Source organism: Doryrhamphus excisus, linkage group LG3 (genome assembly GCF_037039965.1).
Source record: "Doryrhamphus excisus strain RoL-2023G ecotype Guam linkage group LG3, RoL_Dexc_Guam_v1.1, whole genome shotgun sequence".
Taxonomy (NCBI): Eukaryota; Metazoa; Chordata; class Actinopteri; order Syngnathiformes; family Syngnathidae; genus Doryrhamphus; species Doryrhamphus excisus.
The window spans coordinates 17,430,741-17,457,958 of NC_136359.1; the positions used below are offsets into that span (position 1 = coordinate 17,430,741).

General features: G+C 40.0%; 3 protein-coding genes across 8 annotated transcripts in view; all 3 read left to right on the plus strand.

Annotated features, from left to right (window-relative positions):
- The first annotated feature begins 342 nt into the window (after positions 1-342).
- On the plus strand, positions 343-6,129 carry LOC131127953 (MOB kinase activator 1A). The gene is made up of 6 exons (XM_058070375.2): positions 343-528; positions 1,395-1,561; positions 1,645-1,738; positions 2,531-2,664; positions 4,201-4,364; positions 4,596-6,129. The coding sequence occupies exons 1-6, from the start codon at positions 515-517 to the stop codon at positions 4,671-4,673; spliced, it is 651 nt and encodes a 216-aa protein (XP_057926358.1). The 5' UTR covers positions 343-514; the 3' UTR covers positions 4,674-6,129.
- A 904-nt stretch (positions 6,130-7,033) lies between these two features.
- On the plus strand, positions 7,034-14,171 carry trafd1 (TRAF-type zinc finger domain containing 1). Of its 2 annotated transcripts, none has more exons than XM_058071804.2 (12): positions 7,034-7,244; positions 7,973-8,021; positions 8,114-8,249; positions 9,007-9,060; positions 9,886-10,324; positions 10,876-11,142; positions 11,213-11,277; positions 11,769-12,020; positions 12,201-12,336; positions 12,604-12,820; positions 12,926-12,983; positions 13,492-14,171. In XM_058071804.2, the coding sequence occupies exons 1-12, from the start codon at positions 7,037-7,039 to the stop codon at positions 13,528-13,530; spliced, it is 1,920 nt and encodes a 639-aa protein (XP_057927787.2). In that variant the 5' UTR covers positions 7,034-7,036; the 3' UTR covers positions 13,531-14,171. The 2 variants fall into 2 exon arrangements, with proteins under 2 accessions (XP_057927787.2, XP_057927788.2); XM_058071805.2 differs by lacking the exon at positions 7,034-7,244 and adding an exon at positions 7,333-7,756.
- Positions 14,172-15,128: 957 nt separating this feature from the next.
- The window catches only part of smtnb (smoothelin b), a 43,480-nt gene continuing 31,390 nt past the window's right edge, over positions 15,129-27,218 (plus strand). For all 5 annotated transcript variants that reach the window (XM_078789789.1, XM_058071057.2, XM_078789791.1 and 2 more), the window contains exon 1: positions 15,129-15,396. In XM_078789789.1, coding sequence (XP_078645915.1) covers positions 15,337-15,396 — 60 coding nt within the window. In that variant the 5' untranslated portion in view covers positions 15,129-15,336. The remainder of the gene's footprint in view (positions 15,397-27,218) is intronic.

Here is a 27,218-nt window from a genome sequence, read left to right on the forward strand (position 1 = left end):
TTATGATAGACAGTGAAGTGTCTACACAGGGGTGTCCAAACTCTTTTTGAAATGGCCCCTAGGCTGCACTTCGACATCCCTGTATATGACCTGGCTAGTCTGTATATCAGTAACCAAAGAAAGATATAGTAATTCTCTTCAAAGGGACATCTGCACAGCCTTGTTTTGACCCTTATCAAACTTTTTTTTCATTTTTTGCAGAATGGCTTTCAAATAACTACTTTAAATAGAGTTAGATACAAGATCCTTTGTCCCTTTCTTATGTCAGCTAAAAAAATATTGGATGTTGTCATCATGTATGTGTAGCTTCGGTCTGTATACGACAGGGGGCGACAGCCTGCCCCTTTGAGACGCCACAGACACAAGAGAGAGGAAGCGCTTCGGTGGGTGCAGTGGGTATTAGCATAGGAAGCAGCACACCGAGTGCCTTCCTTGTGATAGTGAAAACAGTTACTATTGACAAAACGAGTGCTGCAAGTTTTCAACGAGGCTCTCCGACGACTGCTTCGCCAAGATGAGCTTTCTATTGTAAGTAAAAGCCGGTAGCCATTCCCAAAGTTACTGTCAATTTGTCATCGGAGCTTGCGGTTAGCTAAAGTTCCAGCAGGGGAAGTAAGTCAAAACAAAGCACCGTTACTAAAAACGACTCACCGACGTTATTATATGTTTTGAAAATACCGTATATAGATTATCGTTCATCGGAGCACTATGTGGCATATGTTCTAATTCGACTATGTCAGCAACTTCCGTCTCATTAGAACTTATGTGCTAGCATGACGGTTAAGGCTAGCTAAAGTTGCGATGCTACTCACAATTCTAAATGATACCTTAAACATTAGACGTCATCTACGTCTTTCTCGTCTAAACTATGATGTCACTTGTATTTCCTTTATAAAAATTACCTCATGGATGGTCACCTCATTTTATTTGGTGACGTCAAAAGTTGGGCCATTTACTTGACACAAACAACTTTGACCATTGGCAAGAATAACGAGGTTGTGGTGGCATGTCTTCGTTTCAAGAATTTTATGTCTTCAAGCATCTCATCATGTACACTCACGCAACTGGAGCACATCATTTAAACCGCATTCACCGTTTTTCGCTTGTATCTGTCAAATATTATACAAATATACTATGTGTCTATCTGTTTGTAGTTTTGTTTGGCATCGTTTAACACGAGAATACAACATTCTAACTGTATTTATAGGTCAGAAAAATATGATTATATGTTCCAGAGACAACGTAAACAAAATAAAAACAACTCAACCCAGAACAAAACCCTGGGACGCCGTATTGGACAATGAAGCAGATGTCCACATAAGGGCCAACTGCCACAGAAAAACCCCTGCCCGAAAGAGATAATGATAACCAGTCAGGCTTGTGTTTTTCTCCAGTGGCAGTCGCTCATCCAAGACCTTTAAGCCTAAGAAGAACATCCCTGAAGGCTCCCATCAGTATGAGCTGTTAAAGCATGCTGAGGCAACACTGGGCAGTGGAAACCTGCGGCAGGCTGTCATGCTGCCGGAGGGAGAGGATCTCAATGAGTGGATTGCCGTCAACAGTATGTTGAAAAGAAATCAGTCTGTCCACATTGCATAAAGGGTATTGATATTTCTTAAAAAAAAACATAATTTTGTTTCACAGCGGTGGATTTCTTCAACCAGATCAACATGCTCTATGGTACCATCACAGAGTTCTGCACAGAGACCAGCTGCTCAGTGATGTCTGCTGGACCAAGGTACGGAAGTAATGCAGTGAGTAATAGTTATATGAACATTTACTGTATATCACGGTGTGAAACCAATTATAGATCAAATCAATCAATGTATGTATTGGGTTTTCAAATTTCTCCCAAAATAGTACCAAACAAACAATGGTGCACTGGTGTGTTAAGCATTTCCACTGTAGATCTTATGCCATTGCAGCAACAGGACAGCATAATGAATAACTTGCCACTGAATTCACCCGAGAAAAACAACATACTTCACTGAATGTGGACATTACAGTGTCTGTAAATGAAAGCAGTTCTGCAGTATATGCATGGATTTATTTCATTTGGACAAACAATACATACAATTTGCTTAAATAGGCTTTTTTTTTTATTACAGGCCATACTGAACCACAAAACAGCATCATTAATTAATACATTTTAGAAAACCATGATAAAGTGAAGCTGCATAATTCACACTGCAATGTGGGGGAGTGACAACAGTAGATCTTTTGATTTGGCATTTCCTCTATCCTCTCCTATCGTGACAGCCAGTGCTTAATCAAGAGGAACACACTGGGGCTTACTTCCTGGTCTGAGTTGCGATCAAAAATATGCATGTGCAAAAGATGGTGCTACGTTACTCCAGTCGACTCTTATTTTTAGCTTATCTTCTCCCACAGTTTTTCTGAACTGGCAGAAATGAATAAGTCCATGCCATATGTAGAGTTTTTAGATTTTTATGATCTGTGTCTGCGTATTTGAGTCAGATTTATTATACTGGCTATGCTCACTGGGTTTTTTGTGAAACTGTCTTTGCAGATATGAGTACCACTGGGCTGACGGCACCAATATTAAAAAGCCTATCAAGTGCTCTGCCCCGAAGTACATAGATTACTTGATGACGTGGGTCCAAGACCAGCTGGATGATGAGACACTTTTCCCCTCAAAGATTGGTAAGGTTTGATTATTTAACTTTATTTTTCTTTCATTTTTTTAATTTTTCAGATAAAATGGCTGGAGGCTGGATCCTTGCAGACAGGAAGGGCTAGCACCAAAACACAGTGTTATCTAGATCAGTGGTTCTCAACTGGTCTGGCTGCTGGACCCACCATCACCCCTTAATGACATGTAGAAAAATGGCAGATATTTTTCAACCCAAATTTCTCAAACACCATATGTACATTTCCACACAAATTAGTTAATAAAAATAGACCCTTTTGGGTCTATAAATCAGTAGTAGAACATAGGGGAGTTCAGCGAAAACACCTGGTTTTGACCAAAAAAACAGAAGCAAATTCAAGCAGAATGGTGACTGACGTCCATGTTTATTGTTTTAAGGGGATGCTTTTTCCACTTTTCTGACCTGTAGATGTTGTTAGAATGTTGTAATCTTGTGTTAAACAATGCCAAAGTTTTAGATAATGAGGTTCGTAAGTGAGCCCTGAAAGAAGTTTTGGAATTGCTCAAAACGCTTGGTTTGAAAAGGTGTGGTACAGATGTGTGAATGTATTCTACAGACGTGTGTGTGTGTGCGCACATGCACTCCAACTATTTATTAGTGGAACAACAACAACGGCGCCACCAACATCACCTTCTTCATATCCAAGCTGTTTGATAGGAGGAAAACGGAAAACTGAAAACTGTGGCAGTCAATGTTACTTTTGAAAAGATGTATGTCGATGTTTTTGCAGGTAATGAGCTAATGTACGCTTACAGCTCCTGTGTAAGCTTGACAAAGTTGTCCAGAAACATGTCACGCACCTCATGCATGACATAGTAAGCTAATAGCGCAGATGAGAATTCAGATGAGTTATTAACATTATTTTTCTGTAAAAAATGTTTTGTTGCCTGAGGCACACTGACAACAGGTTCATGACCCACTTTTGGGTGGCGACCCATGAGTTGAGAATCACAGATTTGGGCAGATGACAGATTCATTCTCTTTATTATCTAAATCTCTAGATAAATGTTGACAGGCTTCATTAAAAATCTTTATAAAAAGGTGACCAAAACATTTTGTGAAGGCACAGTTGGAATGAAAACGTTGTTTACTGATATTTTGTTTTTTCTTCTCTGACAAATGAAACAACACAAAAAAACAACGACACTTCTGTTGTGTATATTTATAGAATAAGCAGAAATCCAATGCCAAGTGTCTATTTGATGATCATGTGTTCGGTACACTGAGGAGCTGCCCGGGGACAGAGAAGGCTTGAAATCCACAGATTATCCTTGCTACAAATATCCAATCTTATGACTTGGCTTTTAATTTTAACTTTTTCCAGTGACAATGTGTAAAAGCAATACAAGGATTATTTTTTCAAGTTAATTACATCCTATTGAAAGGCAGTTGATTTGATTGACACAGAAAACAAGCAAAAGCAGACCTTATGTTCAGAAGATGACAGATCTTTATGAGGTCAAACAATTGAACCAAGGTTGAAATGAAGCAAACCCTCTAATTGATCATCTTTGTCCGTCCACCATAGGAGTTCCTTTTCCTAAGAACTTCATGTCTGTGGCCAAAACCATTCTGAAGCGCCTTTTCAGGGTTTACGCCCACATTTACCATCAGCATTTTGACTCTGTGATGCAGCTGCAGGAGGAAGCTCACCTCAACACCTCCTTCAAGCACTTCATTTTCTTTGTCCAGGTGAGTGTTGTTATTTTAGACTCTTTAAGGTTTATTCACTCCTACACGTGATGCTGGAGATAAAGTAATTAAATCCTTGTGGCTTTTATCATGAGGAAATCCCAAATAGGAAGAAGTTAAGCACTGTTACAAATATGAAAATCAATGTATAATGTCAGTTTAACATGTATAGTTCCCATTCATAGAGTGTTTATTCAATATTCTGAATCATTTGTTTTGTGTGTCTTGCAGGAATTCAACCTTATTGACCGGAGAGAGCTTGCTCCCCTCCAGGACTTGATTGAGAAGCTGGGTTCCAAGGACAGATAGACATTCCATTTTTTTTTTTCAATGGTTATTTTCTGAACATTTCTTTTCATCTCTTTCCCTCTTCTCCTCTGCTACCTCTGACGACTTGTCTCAACTCTGTGTGTGCCTTCTCTTCATTCCTCACAGTTCCATCTACTGTCTTGCTTTTCCCCTCAGTTTATTCCTTCTAGAAATACATAGCACAGTGTACTAAATGTATTATTGACAGGACTGGTCAACATGGAAACAAAATTAGTTTTTTTGTTTACTTTTTAAGGTAAGGTAGGACCAAGCACATTTGGAAGTGGTAATGAGCTTTTTCCGCCTTTCAGATGTTTTTACATACATTTTATTCACGTTTGATTGACCAAATAGTCCATTCTTATGTAAAATCTTAAGTAACGTATCAAGATATTAGCGGAGAAAACCAAGCTACAGATTTTTAGTCCATCAAGGACACTTGTGTCATGGTGTCCAATACAATACAATGTATTCACGGGTGGATGTGATGCTATGACTGCATTCACAAATTTACCTTATTTTTTACAGATTTTTTTTTATGACTAAAGATGGGTAAAATTATACCATAAAATGCAAGATATAGGGCTTTCAGGAAGCCACTGTATAGTTTGTAGGAGCCACCATATTGATTATTCATGTCTAGTGGAAAAATATACAAAAGCACACTTTGAATGTGAATTTTTAGTTCAGTTATATTTCATTTACGTATTTCTGTGGTGCCGATCAATTGAACTGTGGATGGCTGTTTGTTCCTTCTGGTACTTACATCCCCCGGTTTAATAACTAGTATTGCATTTGTGCACAAAATGGCAAATGTAAATATCCCCGTGGTCATTCTCAGTCTTGAACTCCTCAGGCTACAACAGCAGGGCTGTCTGTACTACCATATTTTAATAACTATTGTTGAAAGGATTCTATATTGTTTTTATTTGGCAGCATTATAGACGCAAGGGAATACTTAACAGTAGTCATGCAAACTGGTGTCATTTCCTTGTGGACAATCAGTCAACCAAACAGAAAGCACCAGCAGCTGTCATCAAGTGCATTAACTTTAAACTTGTTTTAAGATAAAGGGTGCATACTATTTTAGCAATTACACTAAAATCAATTGATTTCAATGTTTTATTTTGACAAGCTTATTGAATCCAGGCCCTACACATATGTAGTTGCCCATACTTCATAATTTCCCAGATTTGTCATTGCTACATTTCATATAACAATGTTGAAATATTTTTCTACATGTAGAATTAAAGAAAGTCCAAGGGCTGTAAAAATTAATCAAGTTTTTGATGTTTATTTTGACGGGAGGGGTGTCACAAATGCTCAAACATTTGCTGTAAATAAGATCAGCGTTTTATCTGAACAAAGCTGTGCCTTTACAAAATTTAAATGTCTTCATACAAATGTGTTGTATTGGCAGATTTCAAGCTCAATAAAAACAAGATATAGATGTTTATTTTGTACATGTTTTAACCAACCTTAACCTTACACATCGTAACCATTTCCATAAGTGTAGACGTTAGTTGACTGCTTATTGTACTCGTCGTTATGTGCATATTTTGAATTTGTATATTTGAGGTTTGAAGACTGCACAGCGGTGCAGCGGTGCACACAGCAGAAGATCAGGAAGACCTGGGTTCGACTTTGCATGTTCTCTCTGTGTGTGCCAAGGTTTTCTCTGGATACTCTGTTTTCCTCCCACGTTCCAAAAACATGCATGCTGAATTGTCCATAGGTGTGTGAGTGAGTGATTGGCTGGCAACCAGTCGAATACCCTGTACCCTGCCTGTCACCTGAAGTACAAATTTCCCCACTGAGGGACGAATAAAGGCACATCTTAAGTAAACTGGGATAGGCTCCAGCATACCCCCACGACCCGAGTGAGGATGAGCGGCATACAAAACGGATTGATTGCAATATACTGAGACACAGAACTGTCGAACAGACAATGGTTAATCACGACATTGAATGCTACCACCAGGAGGTGCCTCAAGTTAGCAGAAGGTGACTGGTCATTGTTTTCGGCGCTATTTAAATGGATAGCCACGGCTGACGCACCCCCTAGTGGTGGGTAACGCCGTGGCCACTATTTCAGCTCGGCACTATCAGCTCTGGGGAGTTGGTACATTCCTTTCCTGGTTAATTTAAGTAGACGAGAAATGCAAAAGATTTTAACAAAAAGCAACACAAATTATAAGTAGACCACCCGGAAGGGGACTCTACCCCTGTTATACCCTCATTAAAATATTTGATGGACTCCTGTTCCTGCTCCTCTGTTCCTTCCGTCTGGTTAAGTACCAATTAACAACTCCCAACGATCTGTGTTGTGCCCATTTGTGCAACAAAATCGCGTCAACAAGCTCATGTGTGTGCCACTGGGGCAAAATATGATGCCACTGTCCTCCATTAACGCCCGCTCAACTCCAAATGTTATCGCTTCCGGTCTGATTCGTCTGGTACAACCACCCGCTGAGTGCTGTATTTGGAAATGGTCTTGTGTGTGTTTTGCCCGTCTTTTGCGTTTCTCGGCCACCACCATTAACGGGAACAAGGAATGTTTCACCTCCTCTGGTTGGTCCAAACGTTATCGCTTCTTATAAAGCTGTAGAGTTTGGTACATTCCTTTTTTAACTGCAACTTGTTTTGGGTTTTTTTTGTTAACATGTTTTGCCCTTCTCGGCCACCGTAATAAATTGATACGTAGTGGGGTTTGTTAGCGTTCGTCTGTGAATTTCCATTTTATTCAGTATTATCATTTAGAACGCAATTGGCCGTCATAATTCATCTTAGTATGACTGTCATGTCTCGTTTTTGTTGTTGTGGGTGACAGAAACCCGATGGTGCTAGCTGATGATAGCTTCTTGGTGTAATAGCCAGGCCAGTTTGCTGTCAGCAAGTTTGTTAGCATTAGCTAATGCAAAGCTACTTGAAGGTTACTAAGCTACATAACCAAGCTACAGGCGTCACCTCGAACGACATTTATATTTTGTGTGGTTAAAACAGCCAGATAAGGTGAAGATGCTTGTTTGTCATTTCTGAAGTCCACCTTTGTTCACATTAGCTAGCCGACGACTGATTACCGGGTAAGCAAAGTGAAAGGCTTTTTGAATTTTAATATCTTCAAACACACCACAGACACCTTTTAAATAGTTTGTTTTGGTCAAACGTATGCAGATGGCTGTTATTATTTGGAGACCGCCTTTTAAACAGTCTTTCAATTTCTAGTTATAAATTGATGTGATTTTAATGGTCATGTCAAAGTAAACGTCGAATGTGTTGAAAAATGATCCTTTTCACAGGCTTCTGGACAACCATGGCAGATGAAAATACTCACTTCTGTGGCAATTGGTAAGCATAACTAAATTCAATCAACTTTTGGTGGTGAATACTGTTTTTCCTTTGGAAGTGCTTTTTTCTTTTTTTTTCTTTTTTTTTTTTAGCAAGCATGACATTCCAGAAGCAAATTTCACAACCCATGAGATCCACTGTCGGAGAAACATCGCACTTTGTGATGTGTGCCAGGAGCCGGTACCACGTTCTGATCTGCCGGACCACAAGCAAAAGGAGCACATCCAGGTAGGAGTTTCAGCAAAATGTATTATCTGATGCTACTCGACCTTTTAATTTGGTTGACAGTCAAAAGAAATGTATCACTGAGATCAACTATATTTGGGATAATGCCTTCATCATAAAACATTTAATAGTACAGGAAACATTTTAAGTAACATACATCCATTTTCTATACCATGTAGCTTTATTAGGGGTTTGAAACCGGATCTCCAGACTGTGAGGCAGACTTGCTAACTGCTACATTGATGTGCTACCTGTTTGAAGTAACATTTAAACATTGTCATATGGTTATACTTTGTCGTCCTGTGTCCACAATAAGATGCTGCATCGTCATCTGCGAGGGATCAAAATAAAACACTGCTCTTTAAAAAAACAATACATCTAAATCAGCCACACATGGTTACTGGCGATCATATTTGACTCATGGCATTGAAACACTTGGTAACATTGAGCAAAAGTACGTGGACACCATCCCTGCTTATGTTCTTCTCTAACCACTGTCGTCCTTTCAGAAAAGTTGCAGCCAAATGCAAAAGCAAAATGATCAAGGCTGAAATAAAGTCTTGTGAGGTGTGCTGACATCCCGCATGATATTGGCTTGAAATTGTTCAATTTTTGAGTCCAAACTGTAGAAAGGTTCATTTCAAGTCAATTTACTGCTAAACAAATGTTTGGAGCAGCAGTTTTTGTCAAAACACAATACAGACTAAGATTATATATTGTCGTTTACATCACGTGACCCCCCCCCCCCCTTTGATTTCAGATTACTTGCAAGTGTGGACTCAAGATAAACAAGAATCACATTGAAGTTCACCAGGTATGTCTGATGATTTTCACCATTAACTAGGCCTGTCACAATAACACATTTTGCAGGACAGTAATTGTCCTACGAATTATTGCAGATAAATAATTTATATTATTGACATATTTCATTAAGCATATGACATAATAATGAGAGTACATTGTATAAAAAACAATAAACTGTAATATTCTCAAGATTATATAACATTGTAATTGGAATGTCAGGATCTTTTAAATAAATTGTCTCTGTTAAAGGGGCCCTATTATGCTAATTTTCGGCGCTTTGACTTCTGCTTCCAATCCAAATGGGTTGTTTAATTTACTCCACCCCCGGCCCTCCCAGCTACGCCCACTCGCTGTGATTGGTCACACTCCCACCTCTGTTTGTGGTGTGCATACAAGTTGGTTGTATTCTTCTTCCTTGTCACTACTTTCAAAAAAATGCAACATATCGATTTTGTCGGTGTTCATGCGATCACCTTGATCATTCATATTAGGAATGCTTGCTCACGAGGATAAGTTGCTGCCAGCTAAGGTAGCCCCGCCTTTATGTACTGGGGCAAAGAGTGGAGGAGAGAGGTTAACGCTCTCCGTTCATTCCACTGTACTACCAATGCACATAGACATCTGCAGAATGAACCTTCTTGTCATCCAGCCTGAAAGGGAGACTTTCCTGAAAGAACAGGCATGCATGCACATGTCAGTTTATCAAGGCCAACAAAAATGATTGACTGCATTACATTGTTTTAATTAAAATATTTATAAATTATTGTGACAGGCCTAGCATGACCTATTCCATAATATCGAGTCGTGCATCATCGCAACTTTATGCCCTCTGCAGAACTCTGACTGCCCTCAGCGACTGGTCCTGTGCCAATACTGTGAGCTGGAGATTGCCTTTGGTCAATCCAAAGAGCATGAGGATTACTGTGGTGCTCGTACCGAGCCTTGTCCACAGTGCAAGAGCAATGTCATGTTGAAGGAAAAAGCCCTGCATCCCATGTTATGTGGGAGTACTGCGCTGCTCCAAGACCGGAACAACAGCAGCTTGAGTCGCAATCCAGCAGACCTCCACCCTCAAGGGGCCTGGTTTGATGGCCACTCCATTCGAAATCCCCTCAGAGCAGAAGAGCGAGGTCCAAAGGAAAACAACCTCAGTGCAGCCAAACATCAAGTTTTTCCGCGTACATATGAGTCCAGATTGTATAACACTTCAACGGGACCACAGGGCAGCGGAAACTGGAAGAATATTACCCCGAGGAATATGACATCCAGCCAATGTGAGTCTATTCCTTATTATTCCATATTTCGCTTGCAGGTGTCCAAAATATATCTGTAATTTACAGACCTGGGTTTGAACTTCACAATTATGACATAAGGAAATGATCTTAAAAAAATAAGCTACAGACAAAAGCTACACTAAATATTACTCACATGAAAATTGCCAGTGCAAAGAAATGTTGGAAGACATACATACATACATGCAGTATGGATTGTTATGCAATTGAAATTATGTGTATATATACGTATATGATATAAAGCAGCCACCACGGACTACTGCCGAACCGCACTTTCTAATTTTGACAGTATAGGGGTTGATAAGAAATCAATAAGCCCTTTGGAGAGCTACTTGAAAACCAGCTTATGACATATAAATGTTGGTGCAATGTTGTATTGTCATGTTAAACGATGCCAACGTTTTTCCTTGTATTTGGCCAGCCTTTTTTGCAGTGTATTCATTCATTCATTCATTTTCTACAGTGAAGTAGTCATGAATTAAATTTACATGAACAATAACATGTTGGATGGAACTGTTTTGTTTTTCTTGTAGTGGCAGAACAGAAGGACTTCTTGAGTCAAAGCAATATGTGGCCACTTCAAGATGAGGACTCATCAGGCCTGGATTACATGCTGGCCCTCAGCCTGCAGACAGATGGAGAGTCCATGGCTGGCGGTGGAGAGGCCAGTTTGTGGAGTGACATCTGGGACTATACCAAGACCTCCACAACCTCCGTCGGGGGTCAACTGTCTGCAACCAACAACAACTATCCGGACTTCCCCTCTCGCACAAGTGTGGTTCAAGACCGTGATCAAACAGGTAAAATGAAAACCATTCAGTTTCAAAGTTACAAGAAACCCTGATTAAAAATCTAAATAATATCTTGCAGACATCATGCTTCCTTGTGAGTTTTGTGAAGAACTGTTTCCTGAAGATGACCTCATTTTGCATCAGGTTTGATTTGTCCCCATAATAATCTGACATACTGTAGTTGAAGTGCTACATTTCTATTGTATCGATGTCTATCTTAGAGCTCCTAGGTTCTGTTACCACCCAATATTTAAATTTGTTTGCTGATATGAGACACTTAAATGTGACAAACATGCAACAAAAAATAAATCAGGAAGAGGTCAAACACCACTGTATTTTTGAAACACCGTGATGGAGTGAAGCCTTGGATTTTGAAACAGAGTGGTGAGGAACGACTGTAAAATACAATGTTACAGTGGCTACCTCTTATCCCACATGGACTCTGATATTGACAACAGACTTTATATTAGTTAATATAATGTTATCTTCTTACATGCCATGTAGCAAGCCTTCTTTATCTTTTTATAACTTTGTTTCTCTCCACCTCAGCTTGTGTGACTACATGTGTAGTTGGAGTAGGTTGAGCAACAAAGATTTCAAACTTTATATTACCTTGCTTGTTTTTTGTCTTGAAGACTGGCTGCAGCCCTGCCTCCGCCTTTGCGTCTTACAGCAAGCAGCCGTCGTCTCCCCCTAAAGAGAACAGAAATGCTTCTGGTCTGATGCGAAGCCTCCCTAACACTTTGGCCTCTAACATCCCCACCTTCCCTCGATCGGTCTCGCCAGCCTCATACAGTCCACCAGCCAGCCCACTAGAGGGCGACGTGGTGATTCCTTGTGAATTCTGTGGTGTTGCGCTGGAAGAGGCTGTTGTCTTTCACCATCAGGTATGTCAATCTTTCAGTTCAAAACGACCCAACATTTTAAATATGTCCTATGACCTATTTTTTTACAGCTGGGGTGAATATTTCTTCTGTGAATTGGTTTATGAATGCAGAATACAACACAAACAAAAATGTATACCTGTACCTGTATTATTCGCTAATCTTAGTTCTTTTTTTCTATAGGATAAATGCGATATGCGCCCTCAAACCACCTTTCCACTTAACAATATAAGAAAAACATCGATCAAAAATACTCCTGCCAAGGACGCATTAGGACGGGGTTCTCCAGATTTTTATCTCCAGAGTATAAAGTCTCAAGGTAAATTTTATTTATCGTATAAAATCAGGTGAACATAGTGGTTTGAATAAATAACCCGCTAAATGCCATTCTAATCTCTGCACCATGTTGGATGATTAACAACTACAACATGCTAAGTGAATGTGTTTGACAATGAAAAGTCAGCCTTATTATCCTTGTAAATGATACGATGAGCAGGTGTACCTAATGTTGTGGCTGCTGTGTGAACATTATCTGGCTTTTGCCTTCCTCTTGAGATATTTGTTTCTGTGTTTGGTGTCCACACAGGTGACCTCTCGGATCAGGATTTGGAATTGGACCGAGACCTCACATCAGGACAAAGCCCAAGGGAATGGCAGAGAGGCTACATTGGACGGCCCAGTCAACGAAAGACGTCCAATTGTGACATTTCTGCACAAAACAAAGCTCAGCATGGTCGGGAATCTGAGGTGGCTTTGTCATCTTTTCTGGACTCTGACAAGTCAGGCTCTGACTATTTAAAGGGGTAGGTCTAGTCCAAACCTATTATTTCATTTAATGGTCAGAATGTTTTATATTGGAACAAAATGTGAGTGTTTTTTCCTGTCTTTTTTTTATGCATGTCCACCAGACTACATTTAACAGAGAACAAAGACGCGAGAGGAAACAGAAGGAACGTGTTAACAAAGGTAAGCTTACCATTTAAACTGTATCATATTCCATTGTTTAGTGTTGAATAATTATTATTGCAACATGCTACTTGTTTTGTGGGCTCATCAGTCATGGGACTGCAATGCCAACCTTTTGCTTTAGGGGCTAGACCAGGGGTCGGCAACCTGCCACTCTGGAGCCGTTGTTGTGGCTCCTTTCGCACACAGTCATTTGTTTCTACACCAAAGTAGGGAAAATGCATTTCCGAAAAGAATGGGAAATATCTGGGAGTGAGTTTTCAGTGTTTAAATCAACTGCACATGTAGACGCACTTCTGTTCTCAATTTTGAGAGGTAATATTTTAAAATTAGTACAATTTCTTAAAGTTCATAAGCTGTGTAATGTTTGGCAGCTAATTTTTTTTTACTGGAAGAGGAAGCAAAATTGCTCTTTTGGTGGTAAAGGTTACCGACCCCTGGGCTAGAGGGTATGGGGTTTTTTTGGCGCTTAATATTGTTCTTTATTGACCTTTTGTCCTGTTCATAGCTCCCGAAAAAGCAGAATGAAGACCAACAGGAAGAATGAGCTCCTCTCCTATCTCTGCTTTTCCTTTCTGTCCATGTGTGAAATCATAAGTTGATATAAGTGCCTGTCAGCAGCAACACCATATTACAGTTAACATTTAAAATGGTGATTTGGTTTTGCTATGTATACTTTACATTTTTCGTCTCATTTATTACTAAAACATTTGTATACACCATCCTTAATTTCAATGTTTCTTTGTATAACCTTAATAGCACTTGAATTATTCATATTTGAACAAGAGAACATTTTATACTGTAGAATGTTCATATTTAGTACTTTAGATAATATTTGATAGTTTTCATTATGTCCTGTTCCGTCTTCATTGATGTATTATGGAATTTTATGTTGTTATATTTTGCAAAAGAATATTGATTGTTTTGTATCAAAGAAATGTGCCACAAGTTTATGAAAATCTATAGCAAATCATTTGTTAATGAAGATTATTTTCTAAATGAAAATGTTGCTGGTTTAATATCAGAACAATTCCCACCAGAGATGAGCAAGCGAAAGGTGAAATCTCCTGGCGTGGTGTTTGTTCATGCATGTCGATCGTTGTGCACAGCAACTGTCTCTATACTCTCAGCTTTGTAACTGTCTGTAACTGTCTTTAGTTAATGTCAATAAATGTTCGTCTACATTTCTGTCATAGCTCCGATCTGTACTGTGTTCCACTTTCACTACAGTACATCTCTAGTAGTTTACTGTCTTCGGGTGAGAGCTGGGGTACACCCTGGACTGGTCACCAGCCAATCAGGTCACATATAGACAAACAACCATTCACACTCACATTCATACCTATGGACAATTTGGAGTCGCCAATTAACCTGGCATGTTTTTGGAATGTGGGAGGAAACCAAAGTACCTGGAGAAAACCCACACAAGCATGGGGAGAACATGCAAACTCCATACAGAGATGGCTGAGGGTGGAATTGGACTCGGGTCTCCTAGCTGTGAGGCCTGCACTCTATAACCACTCTTCCGCTGTGCAGCCTGGTGGAGGACCTCAGTCTTTATATCTGATAAACCCAATTCATTGCCCAACTGTACCTAAACAAAAAGTTCCAACATGTGCTTAAAAGCACTAAATGTATATTTTTATACAATTAAAAATATAGAATTTCTCTATATTCTCTATATAAGACAATACAATTAAATATATATTGCTCAGTCTGAATTATGAGAAAGATGAAATAATACACTAGTGAAAATACTGCAAAGAGTGCAACAAATGAAGTAAAATAACAGCATTCAAATTCTTTTTAAATGCAGTCCAATTTGGTGGCGCAGTGGGGGTGCGGTTTTCATAGCATATTTACAATTTATAATCCTGCCTCACTCTTTCAATGTTTATCTTATATGTATTTTACTAAAACTAAACGAACATGTCCCTCTAATGGCAGCATTAACACTGGGCTACACGGGATTAAGGACACTAATCACCTCCCATACACAACTCTTCTTTTCGGAGCGTCCACAGAGTGGCGTATGGCGCGCTTTAAATGTGAACAGGGACAGGCCGCCGGCCCAGATGGGGGCGGGGCGTGCACCTTCCACTCTGATTGTGCAGTTCAAAAAGTGGCCAACGTCTCCCGGTGAGTTTGTGGCTTCTTACTTTTTTATCACAGCTCTGGATGCGACGGGCAACATGTTATGTCCTTGAATAGCTCCACGTTTTGATTTTTGGTTGATTTAGTCTTCGAGAAATAAGAAAAGAAAAATCATCAAGGAGTCGAGCAGGTGGTGCGGAATTGTCACAGTCAAGAAGACTGAGAGTGTGTCCTCACCTGAGTCTGATAACCACCCAACATGTACAAAATGTCCACGGAGGCTTACGCTGCCCTGGACGAGTCCTCTCTCCGAGCCTTGGTGAGTACACAAGGAGTACACAAGGACATTCTCTCAAGATAAAGTTTGATCATGAACGTAGTGGTAACATGGTTTAGCATCATAGAGTCCCCTCACTTTGCATTGGTCATATGCTAGCAGTTCCTCCCAGTACGTGATGACATTGTAATGTTGTGTTAGGTATGTTTCTAGACATTTTAAATTCCACTAAACTTACCTTGTCTAGTTCTAGTTAATTTGTATAAATATAGTTCTAAACATCATAATTTTCGAGTTTATACATCGTATTTAATGTCTAAGATTAACTGACAAATTAAGTGAAAAAGACAGCCTCAACAATCCTTATGGTGTTATAATTGCAGTAATATACCTGGCCCAAAACACTGTAAAATTGTAAACGGGGAAATGCTGCAAATGATAAATAGTGCAGTCACATAAACACTGCAGGAACAACAACAACATTCTAGATAAGAGAAATGCTGTAGGTTCAAGGAAAGAAAGTTGCTCGACTGCGGAAGAGGTGTAATGAAAAAAGTCACTTCATATATTTTTTGAACACATAACCATAATATTTTAAAATATTAGTAACTGATGTGCATAGCTAATGTTGGTGTTAGAATGGGAACAAACAAACATGTATAAACTAGTGGCTTGTTGGTTTGCATGTATGTATAGAACCCCATTATATTTTGCATAATGTCTTATATTTGGGTCAATACTGATATAGGTGTCTGACTGCAGTTTAACAGTGATCTCATTAAGAAATAAGAGCATTTTAAAGGTGGTTAAAGTATTTTGGCAGTGATTAATTTATTTAATTGAGACCGTCAGTACTGTAGTAGTTCTGTATTGTACTAGATGGATTGGTTGAGTAATCAAATGCTGATTTAATCAGTACAAGTATGTGTCATCTTCTTCACTTCACACTGTTTCTGACCAGACATGATGCCACCAATCACTATTGATGAAGAGAGTCTGTCTGTAAACTCTGCTTAGTTCATTCATTAGTCATGTCTGGAATATGTTTTTTTTTTTTTTTTTTTTTTACATGACACCTGCAACACATGGACAATATTTACGAGGCGGTCTGACTCATTTAGTTCCAACGCACCTCACATGGTTGTGCAACAGATGCACATGATACATCTGGGAAGGTGTGAGCTTCCTTTGACTGTTTCATTTTCAAAAAAGACGAGCATTATTACGTTTGTAACTGCACAATATTTATACAACCCTTATCATTGATTGATGCATGTACTATACACACCACACTTTCTTAATCCGATATGTCAAATTCAGATCTCATTTAGAAATGCAGGTGCGTCAGTGCAACTTAATTGCATTCCTGATTACTTATGGAGCCTCTTTCAACAGGCCGACACATCTTGTCACATATTCTAAGCGTCGGTTTGCGACTTTGTACAGTCAAGAAATGGCTTGTGTGTGCCTCAGTTATTAGTCTCACAAGCCTGCGCTCCCAGGAAGGTGCTTTAAAAAGCACAATTTGAGTTCTCCATTTAGGACTGTCATGACAACTTAAGAAGGTACTGTTTATTCTGGAACAAAGAAAGAAAGTCATGTTCTGTTGACCTTTCTGACGATCTGTTATTTCTCCAAACTGCATCATCTTGCCAAGTTGCTCATAAATCACGGTGGGGGGGGGGGGCAGTCCTTTTAGCATATTTCTATTCCCCTTCATGTGTAATGGCTATAATTAAAGTCCATGGTGCTTTGATGAGTCAATTTACGAGTTTCTTTAAAAAGGAAATGGGCAAAGATGTGGGAGTAATGAGGATGAACTTGGATTTTTCACCCCAGAAATTTTAGCATGGAGGATTTTGTTCATGTATACAGATTCCCACCGGCCATTTAGGCTGTAAATGTACCGGCAGTGTGACTGTAGCTTTAGAACTCGACTGGTGGATGGCTCCATGCAGGGAGCGTAGTTTTGCTGATGTTGTTTTGGCATGGTTTGTCCGACAGTGGCCTGTTTAGTTTTTGAAGGAATGAGGAGTGGGCCTTTATTTTCGCTTACAGAGGTACAAACGAACTTGAGAGAGAATATTAAGAGATTAAAGGGGACCTATTATGCTTTTTCCACTTTTCTGACTTATAAATGTAGTTAGAATGTTGTATCTCGTGTTACACAATACCAAAGTTTCAGATAATGAGGTTTGCGCATTTGGAAGTGAGCCCAGAAAGAAGTTTGGGATGACTTAAAACACTCTGTTTCAAAAGGCGTGGTAAAACTGCCTCTTTGTGATGTCACAGAGGGACGGACTCCCTTATATGGTTCATAGTTAGGAAGCACTTTGGGCATGTGACCAATCACAGGGAAGTGGGCATGTCCGGAGGTGGGTTGTGGGTGGAATCAATTGAAGACCATTTTGGCAGGAAGGACAAATCAAAGGAAATACAGCTGGAATAGATGCAAATTCTGAAAGATCTACAAAGTTTTCTGTGTGGGTTATTGGGTGTAGCTGCTCTATAGGAGACCACAACTCAATACAAAGGGTCGAAAAATGAGCATAACAGGTCCCCTTTAAAGACATTGTTGATTAACCACCTCCTCATCTTTCCATCACGTGGGTAGATGTTACAATACGATCATTATCCTTAATGATTCCACTGTAACAAGTTTTTGAGTTAGTCTCGTGTTTATGGCGCAAAATAAATTTTTGAATTTTTTGGAGTGTGTATGTAACCACAAAATGCGGAACCTCAAAACGCCATAAGCTTTTTTAAACCTTTTTACACCAGTTAAAACAAAAATATATATTTTTTGAGATTTTGGTTTGAGGGAATTTTGGTTTGCTGTTAATGAGCAAACACTCCTGTCCCTCGTACTTGATGAACTAAACGGTCAGCAGGTCATATGGCGGCCTCTCTAACGCCGCTAATCCCATCCTCACTCTTCTATTCAGAGCTCTAGTTGCCTTTTATATTGCACATCTAATCCCCTCCATGGCAACCAGGCGAAACATTTTTCTTTAAGCTGAACGCCCACAATTATTTGAATACCCACAAAAACATAACCAGTTGGTGTCCCACTTTGTGCATCAGTTGCACAGCATGTGTGGTCCTCTGTCTGGATGGCAGCATTAGAGCTGCAGCCCCGTACTAAATCACCTGCTTAAGCTACTGTAAATCCTCCCCTACTTGTGTGCTTTAAAATGTTTTTTCCACTTGGCAAAATAAAATGACTGCCCACACCAATAACTTATTTTTCCACATGGAATGCATCAATGGGAATAGGAATGTGCAAATCCATGGAAATACAGCTGGTATAGGTGTAGATTCTAGAAGATCTACAAAGTTTTCTGTGCGGGTTATCATGTGTAGTTGCTCTATAGGAGTCCACAACTCAATAAAAAGGGTTGAAAAATTAGCATAATAGGTCCCCTTTAATTAAAGTAAGTAAGTTCCTGTGCCCGATGAGCACTGTAAATGGTACAGTGTGGTTTTGGCTCCTGGAGAATGCAGACAATCAATAGTGTGAATGAGTTTTTTTTTTTCAGGCATCTCCAGGAAGTCAAACCAGTAGAACGAGCAGTTGGTTTCTTGGTTTACTATGTGCAGCATCTGGCAGCTACACCGCGCTCCTCTTTCATTATCTCTCGAAACCTGTGTTACAACACAAAAGGAATGAAGATTGAATTGACTCTTCCGGCTTGTCATTTTAGAATAAAGTAAACACCAATGGGGACTTTTCTGTGCATGGCGCCTGGTTGGCTGATCTCTCACGATGAATGTCTCACACGATGATTTGTAATGATTCCCACCCTGTGAGCGTCCACTCTCCCTGGTGATCTGGAAGCATTCGTATGTTTAACATGTAGCAGCAACGCTCTGTGATTAGGCCCCCGTGATATACAGGACCCCTTGGGTCTTGGTTTTGTGACCCTGTGGTCTCTTTGTGCTTTTAGTGGTCACAGTGAGAGTGGAAGAATGAGTTTGTTTCTCAGGTCAGTTCCCCCCCAAGAGACGTGTTGAAAAATGTCCATCATACAGCAGGGAGCAATAAATCAGCAAAATTGTGCTGTGTTATGTAACATGTCAGCAACATGGAAAAAGCAATAATGAACTTTAATGTTGTCAATAAATGTCTAATATTTATTATTTTTGTATAATAAACTGCTCTGTTTTCATGGTCAACTACAATGGCTAGTGAAGGAGAATGGAAGTTTATCAGTCTGGTCGTGAAGTGCATTCATACATTTTCTACTGCTTATCCTCATGAGGGTCGCAGGGGGGCTGGAGCCTATGCCAGCTGTCTTCAGATGAGAAGCGGGGTACACCCTGGACTGGTCACCAGCCAATCACAGGGCACATATTGGAGTCGCCAATTAACCTAGCATGTTTTTGGAATGTGGGAGGAAACCGGAGTACCCGGGGAAAACCCACGCATGCCCGGGGAGAACATGCAAACTCCACACAGAGATGGCCGAGGGTGGGAATTGAACCCTGGCCCGAGGGTGTTGTGAAGTGCACTTAATCCCAAATCCACACTTCAGTAGAATATCAATAACACAAAGGCAACACTTGATGGTAATAAGACATCTTTTACATCAAAAAATGAGGCAATAGAGACCACAACAGGTCTAATTTTACCTTGCATTCCAACACTGATAAATCGCAGAAAATCTTCACCCTGACCGTTTTCAGTGCACTGAAATGCTGGCGAAGAAAACCATACCTGTATAAAATATTCTTGTTTGTGTGGACATGGAAACAGAAATGTCCTTTTGTGAGTGTCAACTACAAGCAAAGTGCAAAGCTGAGTTGGCTTTCCAAAGCCCACCATCATTGTCCCAACTATTTTTCTGCCAACAGTGCTTCTTTTCTGGAACGAAACGAGTTATCGTCAAAGCTGCAGTGACAGCGGAGAACAAGGTTTGATGTCTTATATCCAAATATGCAGCACAGAGATAAGAAGGCACAAGAGTTTGTTGGATTAAACAGGAAACCTCTGACTGGGTACAGCTATAAATGACCATATTTAGCTATGTTCCTATAAGCCTCTTGGTTTATATTTAGTTGTGGGGCTTTGTGTTTATTACACTGAAACAATACATTGGATGACTGCAACATTTTTGCAGCCTGAGGTTGAATTAAAGTTCAGTTCAACTGCTTTTGAATCAGGGTGTTTGCATTATTATAGCATTATCACCATTTCATAATCGAATAATTGGACTGTTTAACACACAGCTTAGTAAACAAATTTCTATTCTTACAGTAAGTAAATTACAGGTTTGATGAACCGCACATGCCGCTGTTATGTAGGGTGTTGAAATACTGTCCTACATTCATTCTTTATACGTGGTGATGCACACAGCCAAAAAGCCAACATAATATCCCAATATTTAGACTGACATGACTGTGGACATTCTCCTAATATTTTTTTGTCTTATACTCGGTGATTCCCAGAATTTGTTCCACTTTGTCACCATTCTAGAAAAGCCAGACGAGCAAAAGACGACAGACCTTATGCGCATGCACCACCTGTAGGTGTGCCTTCTGTATTCTGTATCATTTTCACCAAGTCATCCGTTCACATGTGGATAAGAATTAGAAGCTAAATGAATGACTACTTCAAGTGAGACCAATGCGGAGAAGCAGGTGGTACCTGGAAGACTTTCAAATGTTTTTGGAAGTCCATGTGAAGGACAATCATTTAACATATTTTAATAGTTGAAGATGCAAAGTAAGGGAATATATATATATATATATATATATATATTAGAAGTGGTTAGCATGCAGGCCACGCAGCTAGGAGACCTGAGTTCGATTCCACCCTCGGACATCTCTGTGTAGAGTTTGCATGTTCTTGCCATGCGTGGGTTTTCTCCGGGTACTCCGGTGTACTCATTAGCTTAATTGGCGACTCCAAATTGTCCATAGGTGTGAATGATTGTTTGTCTATATGTGCCCTGTGATTGGCTGGCGACCAGTCCAGGGTGTACCCCGCCTCTTACCCAAAGACAGCTGGGATAGGCTCTAGCACGGCCACAACCCTCGTGAGGATAAGCGGTAGAAAATGAATGAATGAATATTTTAGGTGTCGTATAATGCAGTGACAAACCATTGTATCAGATAACCATTGACAGACTGGAGTGGATTCAATAATAAAATGAGCATCAAAGCAAGAGAACATGTTGTGCAGGCAGAGATAAATGTGGGTTTTTAGACTGAATCCCTGAGGAAAGAGTCATTTCCTTAGATCTACCAGAAACTATCCAGCGGATGTTGATGTTTGACTTTCCAGCTCACTGTTTGTAAGCTCACTGCAAGCTTCTGAAGATATGTGTAGCTCATCTGTTCAGTGGTGCAAGTCTCATTGCCTTTGTTAATTGAAGTTAATGTGGATTTACTGAGTCAGCATGTACTGTATCTGTTTCATCAAACAGTTTGTCATGCTGCTTTCCTTCCAAGGTTGTCCACACACAGCTGGTGACCACAGGACAATATGTATGTATGCTCCTTACTGTTCCATGTCATCGGAGGGTTGCACGTGTCTTTACCTAAAGATTAATTTACACTTTCATGCATTTTGTCCCTACAGTGATCCGTAATTGGTCATAAACAAGTGTGAAGTGTGTGTAAACTGTGGTGGGGGGGCTGCATACTAGTGTGCAAAGAACATTTTGAAATATAAAAAAATTGTGGCACATATAATTTCCGAGGAATGCACCTTGAACGGACCGCAACCTATGTCTAAACAATGTGGGTGGTGCATATCAAAGCATGTCTCATTCATATGGATCCAATCACGACATGCCTAGGATAGAATACATATTACATATTGGTCTGCATACTTAAATAATATACATTTTTGTTTGAGGGTATACAGTACCTTTTATCCCAAACCTTTTACCTGGGAGTACATTTACTATCCCAGTGGCATATATTTAGTGTGGACAAAAACCATTATTGTACCCCAGTTTCACACAGTGTAATATATATATATATATATATATAAGACCTTGTCTCACTTGTGACTCATTTGAAAGGGTCTAATGATGTATTATTCCATGGCATTCTAAACAACATTGTTCATGCTTTTGTACCCCCCTCTAGCCCGCATGCATTCCGTTATCCGTTTTATCTTTGCTCTGTGAACTGGAAAGGGGGACATGTATATTCCCATGTCTCAGTCTGCCCTACCATCTATTCATGGGTGAAAGTTAAGCTTTCATGCACGTGTAGCTGCATTCATAGAAAACACGTTGCCACCTGTAGATGAATCTTTCTTTTTTTCCCAGGTTTATTTCACAGGTGGTCATTGTTGTTGTGTTTGCACACAATGCAGGCCCAGTGTGCTCTGCACTACAGTGTGGTTCAACCTTGAAACTGGTTTGCTTCTTTGTTCATCTTCCAGCTGTGAGGCGACTGAAAGTAGCTTTTCTATGAAACGGATTGCCTTAAGGGGCTCTCATGTATCCGGACTACATTTCCATTTATTTGTTGAGTGTGTACATAGCTGGCCTGATTTCCTTACTCATATAAAAAAGACTAGCAGAAATTCAACTTTGAGGGCGACAGAAATACTTAGCATCATTAATTCATTCCTGAGAGTCTGACTTTGATCAACTTTTTCCATAAGAAATGATGAAGCTAACTGACGCTGACTGGGGTTCCATTGTATTTGGCTGTATTCCTGATTGAGCTTGTCTGTGTCTTCACCAGTGCAGCACAGTGGCAACTAGTAACATACTTCAGCTCTGTAACAAATACTGTCCTCTGTCCTTATAAGGAAAAACTCCCTAGTTGTCTCGACACCAGACAGTTAAAAGCTCTCTGATCTGATCTGATCTGCTGCCTGGATGCACTCTAACCTCAGTCGGCTTTAGAAATGATTGTTCTAGTCCTCAATTTCAACCACAATGCACTGTACACCCTACCTCACTCACACGTGAATGCATGGATATATGAATGATAGCATTTTTGTGTCCTTTAATGTGTCATTGTTCACAAATTAGTTGGTGAAAATGCTTCAACCAACTAATGAGAGCAGCATATGTGTGCACACACTTGGGGTCAAATGGTCAAGAGTCGGCCCGAGGGGTCATTGTGCTCCCAGACAGGACTCATTGGATATTCAGGGAGTATTTTTTTCTCACACAACAGAGTGCTGAATTCAACCACTAGTACCTTTTCCTCCATGTGGTCAAGGAAACTATACACTTAACCATTGACATTAAAGAACACTCAAAATGGACTCGGTAAGTTTCGAATGAGGTCAACACCATTTTCCTACAAGGCATTGTTTGAAAAAAATCTCCACTAAAATCATTATGGTCAAACCTCTAAACAATGTGGAATTTAACACAAAAAAAATCAGGCCTGCATAAGCAGCATCAGTCAAAAGTATGTCATGAAAATATGTCATGTTTATGGGCAACTTGGTTATCTCATGAAACAATAAAGTTATTTTTCCACGATTTGGCCTATCATCCACACAAGCCCGCAGGTATTTGGTACTAAAAACAAAGGTTTTCAAAACCTCTGACCAAAGTGTGGATTTGTAGAAAAATCCGATTATTTGTTTAGGTATGGATGTCAATAACCAGAGTTTTACGTTTCTCAGCATCAGTACCTGCGACAATTTATGCTGTGACGTCACACACGTGACCTACATCACAAACAAAACTAAACAAAATGGATGCCCTCAGAACTGTGTTGGTTGTAGCTATTTTTCAAGAGCGTTTTGCTTACTTGTATTTGCAATCTCAAATATTGCTTCACTTTCAAGAGCAGAGGATGAAGAAACACTTTGAATTTGTCCATCTTCGCTCAAATAACAATTTCACATCAGAGGCGTCTTCCGCGTAGCTCCGACAAGATTCCAAATCAACATTTTATTGCATCAAACTGTGATGTCACAGTGAGCCAGTGTTAGAAAAAACTATATGAAACCAAGCGTTGAAGAGCCATCCCAAACGTCTTTCAGAGCTCACTTCCAAATGCACAAATCTCATTAACTCAAACTTTGGCATCGTTTAACATGAGAATACAACATTCCAAGTACATTTATTGGTGTTAAAGTGGAAAGAGCATAATACGTCCTTTTTAAAATGGTAACAAAAACATTGTTTGTGCAGTTTGATCCTGTGTTTTGTGATTTGTAGTTCTGTTATTTCCTGTGGAAGTACACTTTGTATGTTCTACTGTGCGTACTGTGCGTCTTATTATACTAACAACACTTTGATGTTATACTGTCCATCTTTTTTAAAAGAGTCTGACGGTAATAAAACTTATTTCATGCTCCAGGCTAGACCCTTCAGTTTAGTCAAAATCTTGCCTGTAGTTTTTGCATAATCCCACAAATAGACAGAGAAATCTGCAGCGGTAGTAACATTATCCACTTTTGGCAGAGAGCGGTCCATGACTAATGAAAGGTGTAGAACAGAGGGGTGTCACTCAGACAAATCTCAGCTGGTAAACCACTTTCTCTGTATTTGTACAGTAATTTAGCCCAGTGGTTTCTTTTTCAGTCTTTTCCATCCTTGTGGCAACAAGTACTTGTGGATGGTAGACCACCATAATAGTACCTTTTTGTTTATGTCTACCTGAAGAACCTTGAGTATCTGCTTCATTTGACCGTTTTTCACCTTTGGCACAATAAGCTAAACTGCAATTGCAAATGTTAAAATCCGGGTCATTCTGTGGCTGAGATAATTCAAACGGTCAGAGCATGAACGGTCACCAGCTGGATGGGAAGGAACTAAACCACTAAGGCTCCTTAATTGACCGTGATTGCTTCATCTGCTCAAGTCAGACATCTTTGGATGGGTTAGAGTGCTTGTTTGGAGAGTATTTTGTTTGTCATTGCAGCATGGCATACCCTTAGCCTGGCTTTCTGAGTAAGCATGTGAGCATATGAAGCCAACACTGTGATTAGTCTGTAATGATCATCTGGAGTGATTGGCCCAGTTTATCTTTTCTGTCTTCACCCTGTCAACCACCTTCACCATCCTGTTTGTTATCATCCTATCTGGTCGGGCGAGTTACCACCGTGGAGTGGGAGTTGACAGCATTCGACAGGTAGCTCGGACTGTAACAGCAAGTGACTCCAACCACTGCTGGAGTTGCTGACAGATCTTAGTTTTTAGTAGCACACATCATCTTATACGCACGCCTGGGTGTGTGTGACCCACTTGTGTCAGTCCCGACTCACACGTCTGCTGGCAAGCAGTGTGGCGTAAAAGGCGATTCTGTCTGCATGTAACGGCTCTTCTGTGGGTCAAACGGTGGATGATTTCGAGACACAGTACTGTGTTTATGTGATTTGTTTTTGGAAAGAAACAAAATTCAAACCTTCAAGTCCGGTAAATGACATAAAGGTGTTGTCAATGTGCTACCTCATTTTTCCCCCCTCTCCTCTCCATACTCTGTGTCACCCTGCACTCAATCACTGTGTAAAGGCCACTGCAGCTGGACTCTGTGCCTGCACTCATTTTCCCCCTTCTTCTTTTTAACGGCTACTCTTGTTTTTGTTGGCATGTGCTCTAGTGTGAGGTGTTTTATTTGCTTGCGTCATGGTCACTCATTAATTTACAGAGCTTGCAGACTACTGTTTTTGCAGGAGGAAAAGTCACTGCAGCTTCTGGCTTCAGTTCAGTTCAATCTGGTGTCAAAGCTATCAACACACCACCTGTCTCTCGATTGGCTCATGTTAAACGTCAAGTACTGTTTTATGAATACAGTATGTGGTGTTGGACTAGTACTGCTGTTGATGTGTTCAGGTCGAAATAAAGTTGTAAGAGAGTCTGTGTGACTCTGTGTGGATGCTACACTGTGCCACCATCTGCTGTCATAACAGAGGTGTGACTTGCCATGATACACATGCATTAATTACCCCCAATAATGTAACATAATTGTTACTAGTCCTAGTCGTGATTAAGCATACTTTTTTGAGCTTCCTTTTTTTTTGTCCAGTCCCACAATGAATTAATCTGCATATGATTTTGGTGCCAAAATGAAGGGGAAAGTTTAACAAACATGATAAACAATGGTCTGAAATGTAACAAAATTTCAGGGGAATCCTCAGTATATTTTTATACAGACACACACTGTGAGACTTTTTTTTTTTACCACTGGATGGTACGAGGATGGGAACATATCATGTTCAGTACAATGTTTCACATGCAGATGTTTATGTAAAAGAGTAGAAGCTTGTTTACATTACCATTTTTGAATATAGTGCTTGTGGCATAGTCTCTGGCTAGCTCTTTATAATGAATAAATAAATCAGTCATTGCCAAACTCAGCAGTGGATCGTGCAGTCAGCAGTGAGCTTGACGGCTCCCTTGAGCATTACATTTATCTTTAGGAGGGAGACACAATGCCCAATGACAGAAACAGGCACGTGTTGTCATTTCCCGTCTCCCCTCATCATTTCCCCGACATTTAAATGAAATCCTGTCTTCACCACGATGTCTTTCCTCGTGAGTCAGCAGGAATGTGAGGAATGACCTGTCCCCTTTCCCGCCCAGTTCACTTCTCTGCCCATTTTTAGGCATAGCCAAGCCCAGCTTTATTTTCCTTTATCCTCCTTGTCATTCTATCTATGTTAACTGTTTCCACTCTTCTCCTCCCTCCTCTGATCATTTATGTTCTGAGCGTCATCTTTTTTCAGTTACTTCAGCATTTTCAATTTCCACAAATGACAGCACGAGGCGATGCATATTTTCGTCAGACCACAGCGAGACCTCAAAAACCACTCGCCATTCCCTGGGAGCCTCCGCCTCTTCAAACACGTGTGAGAGGCAACACATCAACCCCCACTTTTGAGCTGCCAAACTCTGTGGCTTGGCACAACAAGCACATCCAGTTAGTAGACG

What these genes read in the sequence shown, in the direction of transcription:
- LOC131127953 (XM_058070375.2), top strand. An exon ending in GTGATGTCTGCTGGACCAAG is followed by an intron (nt 1,739 to 2,530) that starts GTACGGAAGTAA and finishes CTGTCTTTGCAG; the next exon opens with ATATGAGTACCACTGGGCTG. An exon ending in ACTTCATTTTCTTTGTCCAG is followed by an intron (nt 4,365 to 4,595) that starts GTGAGTGTTGTT and finishes TGTGTCTTGCAG; the next exon opens with GAATTCAACCTTATTGACCG.
- trafd1 (XM_058071804.2), top strand. Translation starts at nt 7,037, where the DNA reads ATGTGTGTGCCACTGGGGCAAAATATGATGCCACTGTCCTCCATTAAC. An exon ending in ATCACATTGAAGTTCACCAG is followed by an intron (nt 9,061 to 9,885) that starts GTATGTCTGATG and finishes TGCCCTCTGCAG; the next exon opens with AACTCTGACTGCCCTCAGCG. An exon ending in CCAGAGTATAAAGTCTCAAG is followed by an intron (nt 12,337 to 12,603) that starts GTAAATTTTATT and finishes GTGTCCACACAG; the next exon opens with GTGACCTCTCGGATCAGGAT.